The sequence below is a fragment of the Ammospiza caudacuta genome, chromosome 2, assembly GCF_027887145.1.
Source record: "Ammospiza caudacuta isolate bAmmCau1 chromosome 2, bAmmCau1.pri, whole genome shotgun sequence".
NCBI lineage: Eukaryota > Metazoa > Chordata > Aves > Passeriformes > Passerellidae > Ammospiza > Ammospiza caudacuta.
In genome coordinates this window covers 32,832,256-32,850,255 of record NC_080594.1, presented here as the reverse complement: position 1 = coordinate 32,850,255, position 18,000 = coordinate 32,832,256, and the positions used below count along the sequence as shown (strand labels likewise).

Here is an 18,000-nt window from a genome sequence, read left to right as displayed (position 1 = left end):
GGAGGTAGGAACACATTACTGAGATCTGCATTATTGCAGGATGTCTCAGTGTAAAACTATGTAGGATCAAGTACCAAGCTCCTGCACAGACAAGTCAGAGCCTTCCTCCTGCTTACAGACAGGAACACACCTATGTCAGGATTCCCATCCTGGTGATTTTCCATGCGCCCAGTTGCCAATAGACTGATTCCTGTAGGTCCGTCCCACTAAAATTTAGCTCCCAACAAGGCCATTCAAAGAGGACATTCAAAGCAAACTGTATTGGATCCCTTTACCACCATTTTATCAAATGGAACAGACATTGAGGTAGCCTGGTGCATGTTTCAGATCTATCAAAGACGATCCTTAAGGTCAGCTCTTCCCAGCTGAGAATTTGGGATCCACTGCTTAGAGTCATTCAGGAGATACATGGCTCTCCTCCCTGCATGTAAGCCCCAAATTTATGGTGAAATACTCATTGTCTGCATAAGAAACCAGCTAGTAAGAGAGAGAGAAAGAGCTTAAAAATGTTAAGAAATAAAAAAAAAAAAAGAGAGGCAAGAAAGATAAGACACCTTTAACATACTAAATATATTTATTCCTTCAGAAACACTGCAAAATGTGGCCAGTCTTGACCTACAAGCAGTTGTGAAACCTAAAGTCCCAGGCATATTACATGCCAGCATGCAACAAGGAGAACAGTGAAGACAGGGCCAATAAAGGCCAAAGATATTTCCTCAAGAGATTAGGAAATATATTTTGGAGGAAATGAAGGCCAACATGCTTCTCCCTTAGCAGAGCAAATCAATAACATGAATCTAAGTGAAGTGGGATCTAGATTTCCACAAAGTATCTCCTTCTCAGCACCCTTCCTCAGCATGTTTCTCCATCCTTGTTCTCTGCACTGCGTTTCTTGACCTGTGTCAAGGCACTAGAGACAGAGGTGGAGTTGTGTTTTTCTGCTCTTGCATTCTGCAGGCCAAACTATTCTCACTCATCTGAGGGGAGAGGAAGGGAAGAGAAGGGATTGCACTCAAGGTGGCCTCTGTTCCCCATCACTAGTAGAGGTTGGTTCAGTGGCTGCTGATTTGGCAATGGGAAGGGCGCAGAGCCAAAATGCTCCAACAGGAGCTATCTGTCCATCTCCCTCTCACAGAATTCCTGCTCCAGGAACTGCCAGTGGAGCGTTACTTGGTGCCACTCGGTCTCTCCACAGTCCTTGAGGTCCTCTAAGTACGTTCATGCTCCTCTTAGCCAGGACTCTGATTTCACCCCAAAAGTCTTGCCAGTGTCTTCAGTGAGGTACCCAATGACTGAGTAGCATCCGGTCCACTCCTGAATGGCTTGATGTCCCCACTCAGATGTGTCTGAGGAGGAAAACACACATACAAAAAACCCATGTACTTTTCCTAGGATATGGACATACACAGTACAGTGCTTGATTTCTCAGATGCAACCCAGAGAGTTGTCTGATCCTCAGGACTTCTACTACTTGGTTACATAGGCTGGGTTCATTCTTTTGAGTCTGTCCCTTGAGAAGAAGGATTACTTGGAAGGCTACCTAGACAGTAAAGCAGAAAAACTAAGGACAATTGTCCCTGTCTGTGGGAGAGAAGACATCGTTAGCTCAAGTGAACAATGCAGTTTCATGGATTGCTGGCTGATCACTATATAAACATCTGTTAAACTCAGCAGCGTGCTCTGCCTCTACTGTAAAATAATTAATCTATTACTTATGTGTTCCCTTTGCATTTATTTCCAGGTTGCTCTTAGCAGAACACAGGTGAAGGGGTTGATCATTCAAGTTTTGAATCTGAAATGATTATGTAAGACCAGTAGCATCATGCTGGACATTTCTGAGGTAACAGAAATTTCTTGTGACTCTATGGAGAGAACCAGGAATAGACTGATGATATACTCCCAGGGATAGCCCATTCTGTTATCTAAGAGGGACTACATAAATTATTCTCGAATGAGGCAGAATTCTTCTGCATTGGAAGTATGCCTACATCTTGATCCTGGTTTCACAGCTGATGAACACCAGGTAGGCTATTTCAGCAGAATGCCAATAAAGTGTCTCCAAGACAGACTTTACACTCCCAGCCTTCTCCTGCAACATTGTGCTAATACTGTCTTGCTGAAAATGGTGTGCTTTACCTGGTGGAATTACATGTTCTAAATTCCCTGTCCCCAATGTCATGCAAAAAGTATGGCTGCACATGGGCTAGTCCCTAACTCTGAGATCACAACTCTGACTAATCACTAATTGTGCAAAACTCCATGCTGCATCCCACCTTGTAAATGAACTGTCCAGGAATGGGCTAAACCACCAGAGATATGAAAATACTTCTTTTTTCTCGTGGTCCTAAGTGGTTTTGAGTCCATGACTGGAAAAAGAATCCTGGGAACAGAACTAGACAAACTGACAAATCATATAGGTCATGCCTAATGTGCATAAACAATATTCATGCAAGTATTGTTAGTAAAATCCCATGCTATGTTTGCTCTCTGAAAGCATGTGGATACCAACTTGAAACAGCCATTGCAGCTGGCTCACCTCCTCAGCTGATGGAGAATGGGGGTGGGAAGTGAGGGAAGCAGAATTCTTGGTGATTATGCAAGGTAATCAGCTATCTAATCAGAGCAAGAGTCCCTCACACATGCCTGTCAGGAACTTCTAGTTCACTAACAAGGCCCCGGGCAGGATGAGGAAGGGAAGGTGGAATGATTTGGTAATGCTGGGAGATGGGGGGTGCTGACTGATGTTCCATGTCCTGCATTCCCTCTAGTCCTTAGCTGCCAGAGCTAGCACCCTAGATGGTCTGTATCTCCTAGATGTGCTCCCATCCTCCTCCACACCAAAATTCTGGGCACTCATCCAACCCAAAAACTAGTACACACACAAAAACTAGAACACTGCACCTTGGCTGTGACAAAATTCTGAGCAGTCCTACAGCACACAACTGGGCAGCTGAACTACTGCAGATAGTCACCAGCTTGTAATTCTTAGGGAGCACTGGGTGTAGTTGGAAGGACAGCCCTTCCTTGTCAAATTTGGCACCTGAAGTGACTATAACCATAGATGCCCAGTCCTAGGGCACCTCCTGAAATTTTTTTAAGACTCTCCACAGTCCTGAGAAAGGGAAATGCCCTAATACAAAGCACTTGCTACCTTTCTTGCCACAGGTCTCATCCAAGCTCTTGAAAAAAATTAGGTGTAGTAAAATGTTCCAGAAAGTCAGCTGCAGCCTTTGATTTAAAGACAGGCTGTTCTGAGGTCTTGGAAATGTAAATGCGTGGTTTCCCTGAAGTGTTCTAGGTAGGATCACATCCCAGTATAACACAGCTTAGCAGCAGCAAAGCTCCACTACCAGGAAATTGCATTTTTCCAGTTTTTGACAACCAGAAACTGGAGAATTAACTTGCAGACTACTGCATGGAGTGTTTTGCACATACCACTGGGTGTGGTATGGCGTGCTTTAGCAATGAAACATAGGTGCAACACATGGGACCGTGCTGGAATCCTGCTGTAACACTTTGGGGAGACTGGAGACAGGTTAGTTCACGCTGGTTGGGAGCAGCGGCATGAATCCTGCTTAAAGGGGCAGAACTTGAGTACAACCCAACATCCCAACATACCCTTGTCCAAGCTTCTCCATGAAGCTCCAAAATCACTCCAGAGCAAACTACAGAGGAAACATACACATGAGTAAACATGGATAATTGGACAGCTAGGATTTTGTGTATCCTGTTGGATGCAAGCTCACATTACAGCAAAGATATAACCAAAATCAAGTGGTCCAATCTTTCATCACAGTCTGTTTAAGAAAGCCAAGTTCCTGACAGGCTCTGAATTACTGTGCCACAGCCAGACATCCAACTTTGGAGATGCTACAATGCCTGATGTGGACAATTTCAGTAAAGCCTTCAACAGAGCAAGACATGCACCACACTTAAGCCAATACCAGAGACAGTGAGCATCTTTCAAATACTAAAATTTATTTTCAACTCACTTGCTCTTCCTGCTGGGGAACTCTGGAGAGCTGGGACTAGATGATCCATCAGATTTCAGGTCAAAGAAAGTTCCTGGACTGTCCAACACCCTTTGTATTCTCTCTGTGGTGTCTCTGCTGGGAGAAAAGAGAAACCAGCTATACCCCAGGGCCAGAGTTAACTACCATCTATTCTAACACTCCCTTAAAAGCCACAGTAGAAAGTTGCATCTCCTGTATACATGTAAAAGGGAAGCAAACACAGTTGCACTGAAAAGGGCAGACCCCTTTGATGTCACATGTGACATCTGGAAATGGCCAACTTTAAGATCCTTTTGAATTGATAGAAAGGCTTGAATTAATTTCAGTAGTCACCTTTATTTTGTTAACTTTTTCCTCTATCCTCCCCATTCCACTGGTCTTAAGAAGCTACGGGATTTAATAGAGAGCATAAAGATGATGGTTACAAAAGTGTTATTGCTACTAGGACTTGTCAAGATACCACTGAAGAAAGTTGTCTGTATGAGTAACTGAAATGAGAGGTGCATTTAATTAAAGAAAGGAAAACAAAGGGATTTTGGGGGATTTCTTAGGGCTTCAGTGATGGAGTTTGTCACAAAGTTCTTCCTCTGCTCTCTTGGTCAGCTGACCCTACCTGTGCTCCACACATCACAGTTTCTGATACCCTCATTTATGCTAATACAATTGTTTGTGAGACTGGAAATTACCCTGACAAAAAGTAACTCTAAAATTAAAACAACTCTGAAACTCCTACAACAAACTAACAAGGGAGATGGACTGGGTCAGCTCTGTCAGCAAAGCCTGCATATCATTAAATTACAGCTTCAGGGTGAAGTCACAGATGACACTTTGAGCTCACTGTTCCCAGAAAGAGAGCATGCTCCAGCCTCCTTCATTCTTGCTGAGTGCACTTTCCACCAGTCCTGGTACCCATCAGACTTCTCCACGAGCCAGTTCATGGCAGAACCTGGCAGACAATTAATCCAGTGAAAGAAAGTTGATACTTTTTCTTTTTGATTTCTGGGCTGAAGCAGTTCCATGAAAGGCCCACTGGGGATCTGAGCAATCATCACAAGGAATAGTCAGGACTGGGTAGATGAAAGGGACAGAAGGGAAGTATTGCATCTGCTTTCAATAACAATGAACTCTTAGAGCAGTTGCTAGTGAAACTGCACCTTCAAGAATGACCCAAGAAGTCTTTCAGAAAATACAAACTAAGGCTCCCTGTTCCTCACATCTAAGTTTACAAGTAAGCAAAAGGAAAGCTAAATAAGCCAATTAGTTCATCAGATCCCTCCAAGGAAAGAGCAGGGGAAAAAATAAATAAATCCAGGGCTTTTCCCTGCAGTAGGAAAGTTTTACAGATCCTTCAAGGAGATAGAAAGAGTTGTTGTACACAAAGTAATGGACTGAAGGACACACTGCTGCCTAAGATACAAAAGTATTTAAAGCAGTGAGAAGCTGTGGCTACTGTGCTAGCTCAGACTACTACAGGGCAGTTGTCTCTGAAGATTTAATTTTTCTCAAAAGTTCTATTTTTATTCAGATTAGGTCATAGGCACCTCATTAAGAAAGAAGGGAAAATGCAGTAAAATTTCCTCCTAAAATAACTAGTTTCCACTTTAGAGATGACTTTCCCCCTTTTGCACCCAGTCTTTAAACTGTTTCCTGGAATTCTTGCAACTGGGAAAACTGCATATGAGATGCAGAGCATTCACATGACTTTTGAAACTGTATAATCTTACAAAGATGTCTCAGCTAGAGCTGAGAGAAATGTATCATTTAATTAAATAATATCTCGTGACCAGCAGACAACTTTTGAATGGTTATAATTCTGTCAAATATGCCAAATCACTCCTTGAAGCAGTATATTATCCATTAATTGTAATTATTTCTCAGATGATCTAACTTAAACACTAGTCATTTGGACTTAAAGTTTTTTTTCATAAATCCTATAAGTTACCAGAAGTTTTGCCTATTTGAGTATTTTAACATGAAAAGAAACAAACAATCAAGCATCACCTTCCCAAATACCAGCCTTTCATCTGACTCGCTTCTGAAAGTGGTCAGTGGTCAGCAGGAAGCTCAGGAGTCCTGGATAATACTGCACAACATTTAAGAGTGATCTTATAATGTTCCTCCACCCATTTCCTCCATTCTTACTCAAATACCGAATCTCTCCAATTCCAAACACCCTCTTTTAATTTTGTCTGTTTCTGTTATTTGTCCATTTCTCCATCAGTCGATAATCAGTCCCTTTTCTTCCCATTCCAACAATTCCCATTTTAGTTCTCATTCCTGAGGGTTCCCCCTCTGCCTATATGTGCCTATGTTCCTTTTCTCATCTCCTCTTGGCTTTTTTACCCTCTTTGTCTCATCTCCCCACAGCTCATACCTCTTTTCCTCCTGTATGTTTTCAATGCCAATGGCACTACTCCGTCGCCCATGGAAGCGGCTGGCTCGAGTACGGGATGGGCTCCTACCAGGCAAGGCAAAAGACTAGAAAAAAGGAAAGCATGACAGAAAGGAGAGGAACAAGACAGGAAAAGCTGTGGAAAGCATAGGAGAAGAGTTTGCAACGTGGGTCCAGATCCTCTCCTTTACTGCAATACAAGACTCAGCTCCACCTGTGCAAGGAATACTTTCTGTCAGCGAGCAAGAGCAGCCAGGGCTCACAAAGGTGTTGTGAGAAAGGCACAGAGTTATAAAGAAACAAAGGCAGAACACAGCCAGTATACAGAGAAACAGGCTTGGGAAGGGAGGTATCTCCATATGGTGAGAGGAGAGGCAGAACCAGAAAGCAAAAAAAACCAGAAGTTAAAGGAGAAAAGGAGGCAGCAAACCCAAGTCATTAGTATGCTATGACTTCGTTGTATTGACATAAAGAATGCATACAACCAACTAAACTGTCACCAAGAAATCTTAGCACTGAAGGGCACTTTCTTGGCTTACTCAGAGATGGGTGGGTTTTTTTGTAGTTTGCCTGTATTGACATCACTAGTGCAGAGACCACAACCAGCTGGATGCACTTTGGCCAAGTTAACCATATTTTCAGTATCAGAAACTGGTGGATCCTTTTCTGGAAAGATTTGTGATAGATTTTTAATTCAGTGGTCACATATATTTAGTATCCCTATCAAATAAGAAAGGCTTTGATAGTGACTATAAATATTCATTCTTTTTCTCACCCCAAACTTTATTAATTCTGCTGTTTGTTCCCAACATGCAAATTCTATTTACAGCAAAACAGTACCTTGAATATCTTGTGCACCTGTTTATATTACCGAAAACAGTCTGATTGGTGAAATCGAAGAAAATGAAACAGTTCTAGGGTCCTTATGTTCTCAGGTCTTGCCATATGACAATACAGTACCATTCCAGCCAAACCACAGTGCATGCATTTTTTAACACATGGCACCGTACAGGATCTAATCCAGGATATCAGAGATAGATGTCTGATGCAGAATCATGTTTGGCTTTCTTCTCCCAGTCTGCATCAATCTCAGGTCTAGTTTACACATGAACTGGGGCTAGAGATGGGCACAGACAAAACAGACTGCAACACATGCTGTCACCACTTGTGAAATGGGATGATACAACAAAAAGATTCACAGTGGGACAAGAGGACAAACTAATAGGGAAAGGAAATGTTTGGGTGGTTACAAAGGTATGCCGGGTTCTCTCTTACAGCCCACCCGAATACCTTACCGCAGCAATGGCCTTAGGGCCCTCGGCGACACTCTGGCTGAGGGCAAGGCCAGCTGTAGCTGGGCGGCTGGGCAGGGTGGCTGGCTGCTGCTTTCTCATGGATATCCCCATGGTATCCAGGCTCTGGCTGCGGCCTCTGATCACCCGCTGAACAGGAGGGAGGCAGGGAAACAGACAAACACAGATATACACATATAGACATGCACACGGTAGGGTAGTGTGAGAAGCACCACAGACTGAGTGGGAAGTTGTGACAGACTGACACCAGAACCACACAGATCCTAACTCCTAGAAGGCAGCACCTTAGATTGGTCCTAGCTGATTCATGGAGCTCTGGAAAGAACTCTTCATCAAGTATATTCTCTAGTTTCACTTCCCTTCTCTTACTGCAATGAATAGAGGTTTCCTACCAGTATCCCTGCACACTGGATTACACAGCATCACCTGGAGCAGTCCTATCCAGTACAGGCTATAAAACACAAAGTTAAACTCCTGTTCAAGGCTGTAAGGTTCAGCCTCGTATGAACTTGAGTTCTAGTTTCAATGGGAAAGCAGCCATGTCAAAATCTGCAGCATTTAAAAAAGCCATTTTCTGACTTAAACCAGCCTTTTCCAGCAATTTACAAATGTCATCTGTGTACATGATGTGCAAATCCCAGCATCTGCCAGAAGTCATAAAAGGACATTTTGAAAAAATTAGTGTAAGACATGGATGGGTTAAAATTAATGGTTAGCAGCAAAGGCAGTTTGTATGTAAAAACATAATCCTCACCAAAGCATCCAAATAATCCGGACCAAAGCTACACATACAGCTACCAAACCTATTTGTGAACAGGTTAGTTTTACAGACTTTAATATCTCTAATTGACCCACCATATAAAGCCATAAAGTCATCTGAAGAAATGCTATTTGTAACACATCTCTCTTTCCAAAGAGATAACTTATTATATATAAACAAGGTGGCAAGGCACTTCCCACATTAAGTGGGAAAGGGCAAGTAGATAGAATAGGAAAGCAATAAAGTTTCTCTCTATATAACCAGTTCAAAACTCAGTTTCCCAATCATACAAAACCTTTGCTTTCTCACATTAATTATCTTTATCACTTCTAAAAGAAAGTTCTGTCACCTGGTTTATTTTAAAAAAATCAACAATAAAAACCCCCTAACATGCCATCTACACTGAAAAAGGTAAATTAACTCTGGCTTTTAGAGGGTAAGGAAAGCACCACAGTTTTTCTAGACAGTACACTCACAGATAAGTTAGAAACTTTTGCAGTGACTTCTGCAATTCTTTCAGTTATAATGAAAATGAACTGAAAGATCTGCTGTAGGAACGGAAAGCCCCTTGCTCCTAGTTATTACAATTTCTCTTGCAAACACTGACTCCTTCTTCTGTAAGTCATGGAATAAAATCACATCTGACACTTGACACCAGCACAAAGCATTAAGAGTTTGGCTTCTAAGGGCCAGTATGGAATTCTAGACCACATTGTAGGTTTGTAGAAAGGCTCACCTTGAAGTTCTCGAGGAAGCCCCCACTGCCATTCTCTATCTTGTCATCCTCCCCTACAGGCAATCCCATCATGCTGCGGCTGCGAAGCTGCAGCTCCTCAAAAAGGCTCTCCAAGAGGGCACTCCGTGTTCTTTCCTGCACCAACATTGGGAATCAGAACAGCTTTTATTGAGAGCAGGAAGATTTTTTTCCTGTTTTTTTAATGTCTCCCATCCGTCTTAAAAAAAACCCCAAGAAGCAAACAAGAAACTCCAAAAGACCAACAATGACAACAACAAAACCACATGAAAATCACTTTAAACAGTATGAAGTGAATTTAACTGCATAGTTACAGAATATATTGCAGTAATATCCAGCCCCTTCAAGCTCTGTCTAAAGCAAATCATAAAGGACACTTCTTTACAGATGATGAAATAGAGACATGTTTTTTTCTAGATCAGGCAACAGCAGAGTCAGGAAAAGAACTGTGGTACCTTAAACCAAAAATCAGTGATATTAGCATGCATCCTGTAGCATAATACTGAATTTCGGCTAATACAGAATTTCCTCCAGCAAAATACATGCATCACATTCCCATCCTTACTTGAGGATTAGATCTTTATATTAAAGTGTACCCGTTCATATTCTATCACACCTGCTAAGAAATATGAAGGAAATATCCCAAAACTGAGTAGAAAATCACATTTCATCTTCCCTTCTTAAACAACATAAAACTAGAAGTCAGAAATTTTACTTTATTTTCTTTTTCTGATAATAAGTATTATTTTTAATTGAAGCAGGTAGGTAAAAGACCCACCTCTAATTTAGCAAATTTCTCAGCTCGGTAGCAGCTGTACTCGGCGTTGATGAGCTTGACCAGAAGGAATTCGCGAAACTCTGCACTCTGCAAGACAAGATGAAGAGTAGACTAAACAGGAGATCAAAACGCTAGTAAAATATCCCATTATAAAAGCTCTGCTTACTACTCTTTGGACCTCCAAAGTGCTCTAGCCAGACTGACAATACCAACTCAGAACACAGGTGTATGTTCCCTGCCAACTAACACTGGACCAGAGAAACAAACCTTTTTAAATATGGCTGGATTTGGCAGCGGCGGTCCAAAGAAGGGGACATCATCTCGGGCTGTGACTGAAACCTGAAATAATATAAGGAGAAAAAAATGAGTATCAGAACACAAGTAAGACCATCAAACTACTATGATAGATCTGATTCCTCCTAAGTAATTTACTTATAAAAATGAGACGTAATATCGTGTCCTGTGCATCCTTCTGTTCCTGAACTCAGTGGAAGGTTGTGCTCATTTATCTCTCAGATACTCAGCCAGCTAGATGTGCACACAGTAAAAAGCAGTAAAAAAAGCTGAACTGACTGCTCTTTAAAAAATATTTTAAATAATAACTAGTATAACCAGTATATTTAGGAACAAAGAAATGCTCCTATTCAGCCCGCAAGATTAACCTCCACTAAAGAACCCATGCCAGTGTGGTTGTACTGACCTATTTTTTTTTACAGAGAATCCTTGGTGGAGATACACTGCACACTGAGGAGAGTATCTCAGTGCATCTGCCTCTGGGAGTCACAGGTGGTAAACATGTAAATGCACTTTCCCAGTAAGAGATAGGTTTCATTTGTTTTGTTTTCAGCATGCTCCCACCTGACATACCAATGTCTAAAGAAGTAACTGTAACGCAGTCCAATTTTTACACTGTCACTTGTTTCTTCACAGCACTTACCCATAATTATATGTAGTTATCTTATCAAATACATACAGTACTTCACAATATTTCACAGGGGTTTTTTTGTCATGTTTGAGATGAAACAAAACCATTATTTGTCCTTTCATACAAGAGGGAATAATGTCCTAGCAACCACAACTGCCAAAACAACAAATAAATGTCACAGAGCCACTGAGAGGTGTGAGTTTAATGAGAGGAAGAAGGAAATGGGCTCTGGATTTAATTAAGACTTCTCACATTTTAGGCCACCTTCCCCAATTACAAAGCCTCCATCTCTCTCCTAATAGATATCTACCAGTTAAAATCCTGCTTTGCATTTTTAGTTTTCTGATTGCAAAAATTGATTCTGTGAAATAAATTCCATTAATACTCCAATTTAACAGGATGCACTAAAGCTTAAGTAAATGGAACAAGGGACGGCAAAGAAATCTTTCAAATGGCAGTCTTTTGTGTACTGCAATGCTCTCAAGGCAGCATCAGTTAAAACCCCTTTAGAAAAGCCTTTATAGAAAACTCTGCATTGGCTCTAGGGTGATTATTGGGAAGATTTCTTCTTTATGGAATGAAGCAGCCCTATTACACTAACAACAACAAATAAAAAAAGGTACTGCAGACAGGCAAAGATGAAAACAATGGCCGGAAGACACGCAACAAATAGCAAGTTTTCCCAGCTCTTTCCTTGTCATTAAAAAGTCCAGTGAATTTTTGTGCCCTACAAAACAGAGAGCAAGAGGAGAACTGGAACCCCAGCTGGTTTGTAATGAAAGCCTTGCTACCCAAAGCATAGAGAAAAAGGGAAGGAGCCAGCTCCACCACCAACACCCTCTTGGTGGAAGAGGAGATGGGGATACTGTCCTAATGATGGGGATACTGTCCAATTACAATATTCTTGGTGTACCTGTAGACCTCCAAGGCATAAGGACACATCACCACCATTTCAAAATCCCTACATAATACAACACATGCCACTTGGGATTAAAATGTTTCTACAATGGAAAATCCTACACAAATCGAAGTTTCTTTGTATTTTCTGCTCTCTCAGCATCACTGAGAGTTGAACATAAAGTTATACAGATATCCATACAGAGTCAAGTCAGAGAGAGAACAAGCTGTGTCCAAAGGCTGCAGATAATTAATCTGGGCTCTAGCAGGGATTCTTTCAGCTGGAAGGCCCTAACAGGTAACACATCCCTGCCAGATGGGCATCAGCTCTGGAATCCCCAAAAGCAGGTGTAGCAGGCTTGAATTCCATAGCTAGGTCAACCAGCTGTATCTGGCCTGCAGCCTCAGGCAGTGCAAGCTGCAAGCACTGTGCTGTGCAGCATGGGCAATGTAGACATGAATTTTACCTGACTTACACAATGTAAGCGAGACAACCCCCAAAGTGCAATCAATTATGGCTCGGGCTCTGTGATGTAAACAAAAATTTTTACCTGAATTCTTTCTGCTTCAATTCCAAAGTTTTAAGCTTCAGAAATTAATCAGCTACTTAGAAAAGCATACAGCTTAAGTCAGCTTTCAGGTGTAGACACTCAAGAAATCAGGATGACATCTGGCTGAATCTGCACCTCTCCCAAAGGCCCAAGAACCCGTTTCCACATCAAGGACCAAAATCGGTACAGGCTAATCTACTGATCCTGGTTACCTTGTAGAGAGTGTCCCCAGTGGTGCTATGAGTGAGCTGAACTACCACATAAGCATGAAGGAAATTAGAAGCAATCATATCAGGGACAAAAGGTGTGCTTTCATCCTGGAAAATGATGGCTACAATATCATTCCCAATGTGACGCTTCCGCTGAAGCTGGAGAGGAAAGAAATAATGAAGAGAGAAGGCAGGTGAAAAAGAGCAGAACACTATGATGGGACCTCAAACACCAGTCTGCCTAACATCTCAAAACTATCTGTTCACCAAAGCCCTCATCACTACTTTTGCCATTACTCCAGCCATAATTCCCAACACTATACAGTCAGTCATTCTCCCCTCTATGCAGTCCTTCTTCATATAGCCCTCCTCTCCCAGCCACGCTGTTGTAATCCTTACTCCTCCTTCTGATACCTGCTGGGAATCTCCCTCTGTGAAGGGCAGCTTTGTGGACACGTGAAACATTATCTCCTTCCCCCGGAAATTTGTATAGACTGACTCGGTGCCTGTTTGACCTCTGGTAACATCCAAGCCTCCCCGGAACCTGAGCAAATCCACACCACGCCACAGGTCAGGCAGTGCAGGAATGAGAAAGCAGAGAGAAGACAGACAGCATCAGTAACAGTACTACATCAGGACTATCAAAGGCGATTTTTAGGAAAGCAATGATAATGAGGCACCAAATCTTCCCCAAACCAATGCAATGACTGAAGCTGCACCATGTTTGTGCTGGTGAACATACCAGCTTGTTAAAAGCCATGAAGTTAAACCAGTGATCCTCAAAGTAGCTACCTTCTTTGGCATTCCTCTGAGAAACACACTCTGTATGTTAGAACTACAGAAGGGATGTGATGCCTCAGAGAAAGAGCCTGAAACAATACTGCCCCATACCACTATGAAACAAACTGGTATTTGTCCTGCCAAGTAAAATTATTCTTTGCTAATGCTGCGGGTCAGATTGAGATATCAGGAGATCTTTAAATCAAAATACCAGCAGAGACCTAAGCTCCAACTAGTTCCCAGACATTATGCTGACAAAAGCATCTGGGGCTTCTTCACCTGCACTGGGATTCAGAAGACACAGCACTTCTCTGGAAGCTGGGCTGTAACAGGGTCACAGCCTCTGAATACATGACGTTCCCTAACTTAATCTGGCCTTCCAGCTGCTCTGTGTACGCACCCACGGAAATCCTGCAGCTGAATCTTGTCACCAAGGAAATCCAGGAACTCCAGGAAACCCTGACTCTCTACTGTGTTACTGAAGACTTCTTCTTCAGTAGTCTACAGAAGGAAAGCAGAAGTAGTAAGAAGCACAAGGAGTACAAAGAACAGACAGTAATTTCTATAGACAGTTCAACCAACAAACATCTCTGCTTGAATACATTTCTGATCTGAGCCCCCCCATGGTGCTGGGATCCTGTGCCTCAGCCCCAAGCTGCCATGAGGGTTAGAGCTAGAATTCAGAGATTCACAAAGCCTATACTGCCAGAGACACTGCAGGTGGAAGAGGCATGCCAAGGGAACCATGGCACTGCACAAACACTGCTGCCTCCATGCCATTGCTTCTGGACAGTGCAGACCTTGTTATTACATCCTTTAAGCTAGGAAAACTGACTCTCTTCATTTTGCCCCAAGTACCATGGGATCTGAGGGGTCTTACCTGTCCAGGTTTTTGGTAGATGACCCCAAATTTGAAGTTATTGCTTATGACGTGTTCATCAAATGCAACAATAAGCTGTGAAGCCTAAAGTAATGAAAACAGAAATTGTCACCTGGATGTCATTAGCCAGACCTTGATGGAAAAGTGATATACAGACATAACAGAACACTGTACCTTGGGATAGAGGACAGGAAAGAAGCGTTCAACATTCACATCCTCACACAGAAGCTGTTGAGTGAGAGAGGCAGGGAAACAAAAGTGTGATTATCATGTGCCCTGGCTTGTTGCAGGCATGACAGTGTAGGAACTGTATATAATTATCTGACAGGAGCCCCTTCAGGCAAAAATTCTGAGGTAAAATTAGAAGAGAAAGAAAAGAAGGCAAAATGGAAGGGTAAGAGGGAACTATATAACAGTTCTACTGGTGAACAGTAGAAAAAGAGGGAAATGGAAGGAGGTGAAAATAACTTTAAGAATGAGGCCTTAAGAAAAAATTGGCAAGCATGAATCTCACCTTTGCCATCTGAACAGCATTGGGAAACTCATTCAGACAGGAAATGGGAATAAGATCATGTTTGGTGCCAGTACGAGTCCTGACATAGAACAAAAAAGGCATTAGAGACTGATGGCTGAAGGGAGACACAAGCAACACTGGATCTTTAAAGAAAGAGTAGCCATTCCTCCAGAGTATTGTTGAAGCAGTTAATTCCAGAGGCTTAATTTTAATTGTGGTGCATAGAATCACTGGAAAAGCAAGGTATTTTCACTTCTTACTACCCATCACTCGTTGTGGTGACCAGAGGAAGACAAAACAGGATTCCTTGGTGTCTTTCCTCCTTTGCACTCCTGTTTGCCTTGAAGAAGTAGTCTGCTTCCCCCCTCAAAGTTTTCTTTCACAGAAATCTAAATGTCAAAATACAATTCTTGGACACAGAATAGTAAGGGATTCCCATTATCAGTGAGGGCTTGAAAGATTGCTAAAAGGTCTGTTAGAAACAGCCTAGGAAAGCAGATCTAGGTAGAAAGGAGGTAGAAACTGGTGTAGCATTGTTCCAGAAAGCCGACAGAGGGAAGCTGCCTTCCTCTTTGTATGTGTACTTAAGGAGAAATATCTTTCTAAGGAAGAAGAAATACTGGGCTGTCAAAAGCCTCTTCAAAGCATTATAAACAAGTTATTAAGCAAAAAGTCTTGCATAGAATAAAATATCTTAATAGAGGAATAACTACCCTTTTGGTCTTCCCTGGTCTCTTCCACATAGGAAGAAAAACATTCCCAGGCACAGCTCACAAACAGGCTGTCTCTTTATTCCCAGATTACTGCTGGCAGTCTAAAGCATTCTCTGCAGACACTGGAGAAAACCCGCCAGTGATTTTCTTGTAGCTGATTCCTATGCAATCATTTTTGCCCCTCAGTCCTGGACAAATCCTTGTCCGTAGCAACTGTACATCACCTGGCTCCAGTATCATTGCCTACAGGGAGTGCATCCAGCCCATAGTGTGGTAAAAAGCTTCTCTCCAGTGGCCTCTCACCTACACAAGATCCTTCTCTGTTCTTCTTGTAGCTCATCCAGCAGCTCTCTCTAGGTAATGTCTCTCTTCATAACCCTCTCTAAGGGTTATGGCTTCATAGAATCTAGGGGATGTTCTAGATCACCTTCAAGGGAGCCTTAGTCTCAAGTACAAAGCCTGGGCTAGGCTGTCCTCCATTAGGGAATCCAAATTCTCCTAGAGAGTACTCACATGTCTCTAAGTAGACAGAATAAACAAAAAAACTTTCTATTTGAGGGAAGAGCAGGTATTTTCCACACTGGTACTAGAAAGATGCACCTGTAAGCACCACATCATCTTCTTTAAGGAAACTGCTGAGAGCAACTCAAGAGCATAAGGCAAGAAAAAAAATGCTCAAAGGTTTTTTTGCAGTTTCTTTTCTCTCCAGAAGAAAGACATGAAATTCCCACCCACATCTATGCAGAGGGAGTGCAAGTCCAATAACAGGCACTGTTACCTCAGCAACAGGCGGAGATTTTCCTGTTTCTCGATCTGTTCATACTTCACAGAAAGTACTAGGTAGCCCAAGGACATGTCACTGGAGTAAAAGTTCTGGTGCTCCTGCAAATAGGAAACCAAAATGTATTATCCCCAACACACTTCCTGGAGAAGCTTTCCAAGTTGTTTTTTTTGCACACAACCTGTCACTCAAGATTAGCTAATTTTTAATTCAACTAGGAGTAGCATGCTTCCAGATGTGTGTGTGTTGTCTTCCAGCCCACTTGATCATCAGTGCATGAGCATATCAGTCAAAGTGCATCCAGTCAGTTCAGTTCCTCCTCACCTGTCCAACATCACAAGGGCTCCTGAGAAGGAATAGTATTAGAACATTCTGCAACAAGTTTTGAAGAAATTGAGTTTCTTGTAAATAAAATTGTATCTTTCATGAACTTTCCCTGCACCCATTCAGGTTCTGCTAGACTAAGCAGTGTCTACCAGACATTCAACTGGATGTGGTCACGGAAATTCTCTATCTAAAGAGCAATGGCACGATTATGGTGAATGGCTGAACTCCAAGAGTGCTCACATGTCAGGAAGGATACAATCAGTAAGCAAAGAGGTTTTGCAGATGAAGACTGGTCTCAGCAGTGCCACTAACACTGCCAGAGCTTTAGTGGAGCGTGCCTGAAACAGTCATGCAGTCAAACAATGAAAGATACTGCAAACATTTTCACAGTCTCTATTTGTAAGTGGCTGTGGCCATACATTTCTCCTGGAACACAACCATGTTCCAGTGGCCTAGGTATAGCAATGTATATTTTGTATATTGCTACATCATACATATTACTATATAATCTCTAACCTCAAGAGGTTAAAGCCTTTTGACACAGGATGTGAATGAAAATAACATTAAGGTGAAATTGTGCAGAAATGCCTTGATCACTCCCATCATCCTAGTGGAAAAGCATCCTCATGCATGACACTGAAGTGGGACAGCAAGTTGTATTCAGTTGTACAGTCAAAACTTGCATGATTTGGAATATGTTCTGTGAAAGGAATAATCCAGGCACAATAAATTAGTGAAGAACTCAGTGGGAGCAAAGCGTAAGCTGATAAAAAATGGTTGCTAGTCTGTCAGTTCCTTCCTCAGTCTTTTGCCTAGAATATATAGAATATATACATGCCTAGGAGCATGCCTAGGAGGTCCGCTCTGGCTCTGATGGATTAAAACTTCTCTCAAAACACTGGTAAGATTGTCTTTCACTGTCTAAAAGTAAAATTCATAGTTTGCATGACTTTTTTGTATAAGTCATAGTTCTGACTCACTGTCAGAAATAAAGATATATCTAGTGAAATACTCTGATATCTGTGTGGACCCATCCAACTTGAAGCTAACAGACATAAACCAATCCTATCTTTGAAACAAAAAACAGGAATAAGTAAGACTACAGTCACTACCCTAAACCAAAATGTGACGATGTAGCTATCTAACTTTTTTAAGTATTAAAGATGTCATTGTCTTCACCTCCTCTTTGAGACAGAAAACACCCAACACCCAGAACTGCCCTGATATTGGGCAAAAGGTTCCATGGCTGATCAAACAAGGCAATCTGAAAAAGGTAAGGTCTAAGAGCAGCCAAGAGGCAAAAAGAATAATATGGCCTCTAGCTGCACTGTTCAAATCACAGAAGTCCAGTGTGATCGGTCACACTGGTCACTGACAGCACATGGGAAAAAAAGCTAAACACCCAACACCCAG

General features: G+C 42.0%; 1 protein-coding gene across 3 annotated transcripts in view; it reads right to left on the bottom strand.

Moving 5' to 3' along the window:
• The window catches only part of LOC131554930 (rap1 GTPase-activating protein 1-like), a 40,721-nt gene that overhangs the window by 6,991 nt on the left and 15,730 nt on the right, over nt 1–18,000 (bottom strand). The window contains exons 7-19 of one of the 3 annotated variants that reach the window (XM_058800547.1): nt 16,258–16,361; nt 14,767–14,845; nt 14,427–14,480; nt 14,253–14,336; nt 13,773–13,873; nt 13,007–13,136; nt 12,596–12,751; nt 10,278–10,349; nt 10,011–10,097; nt 9,215–9,349; nt 7,701–7,847; nt 6,388–6,491; nt 3,993–4,109 (exon numbers count right to left, since the gene is read on the bottom strand). In XM_058800547.1, the coding sequence (XP_058656530.1) occupies nt 3,993–4,109; nt 6,388–6,491; nt 7,701–7,847; nt 9,215–9,349; nt 10,011–10,097; nt 10,278–10,349; nt 12,596–12,751; nt 13,007–13,136; nt 13,773–13,873; nt 14,253–14,336; nt 14,427–14,480; nt 14,767–14,845; nt 16,258–16,361 (1,370 nt within the window). The remainder of the gene's footprint in view (nt 1–3,992; nt 4,110–6,387; nt 6,492–7,700; nt 7,848–9,214; nt 9,350–10,010; nt 10,098–10,277; nt 10,350–12,595; nt 12,752–13,006; nt 13,137–13,772; nt 13,874–14,252; nt 14,337–14,426; nt 14,481–14,766; nt 14,846–16,257; nt 16,362–18,000) is intronic. The other 2 variants (XM_058800548.1, XM_058800549.1) reach the window with 2 other exon arrangements.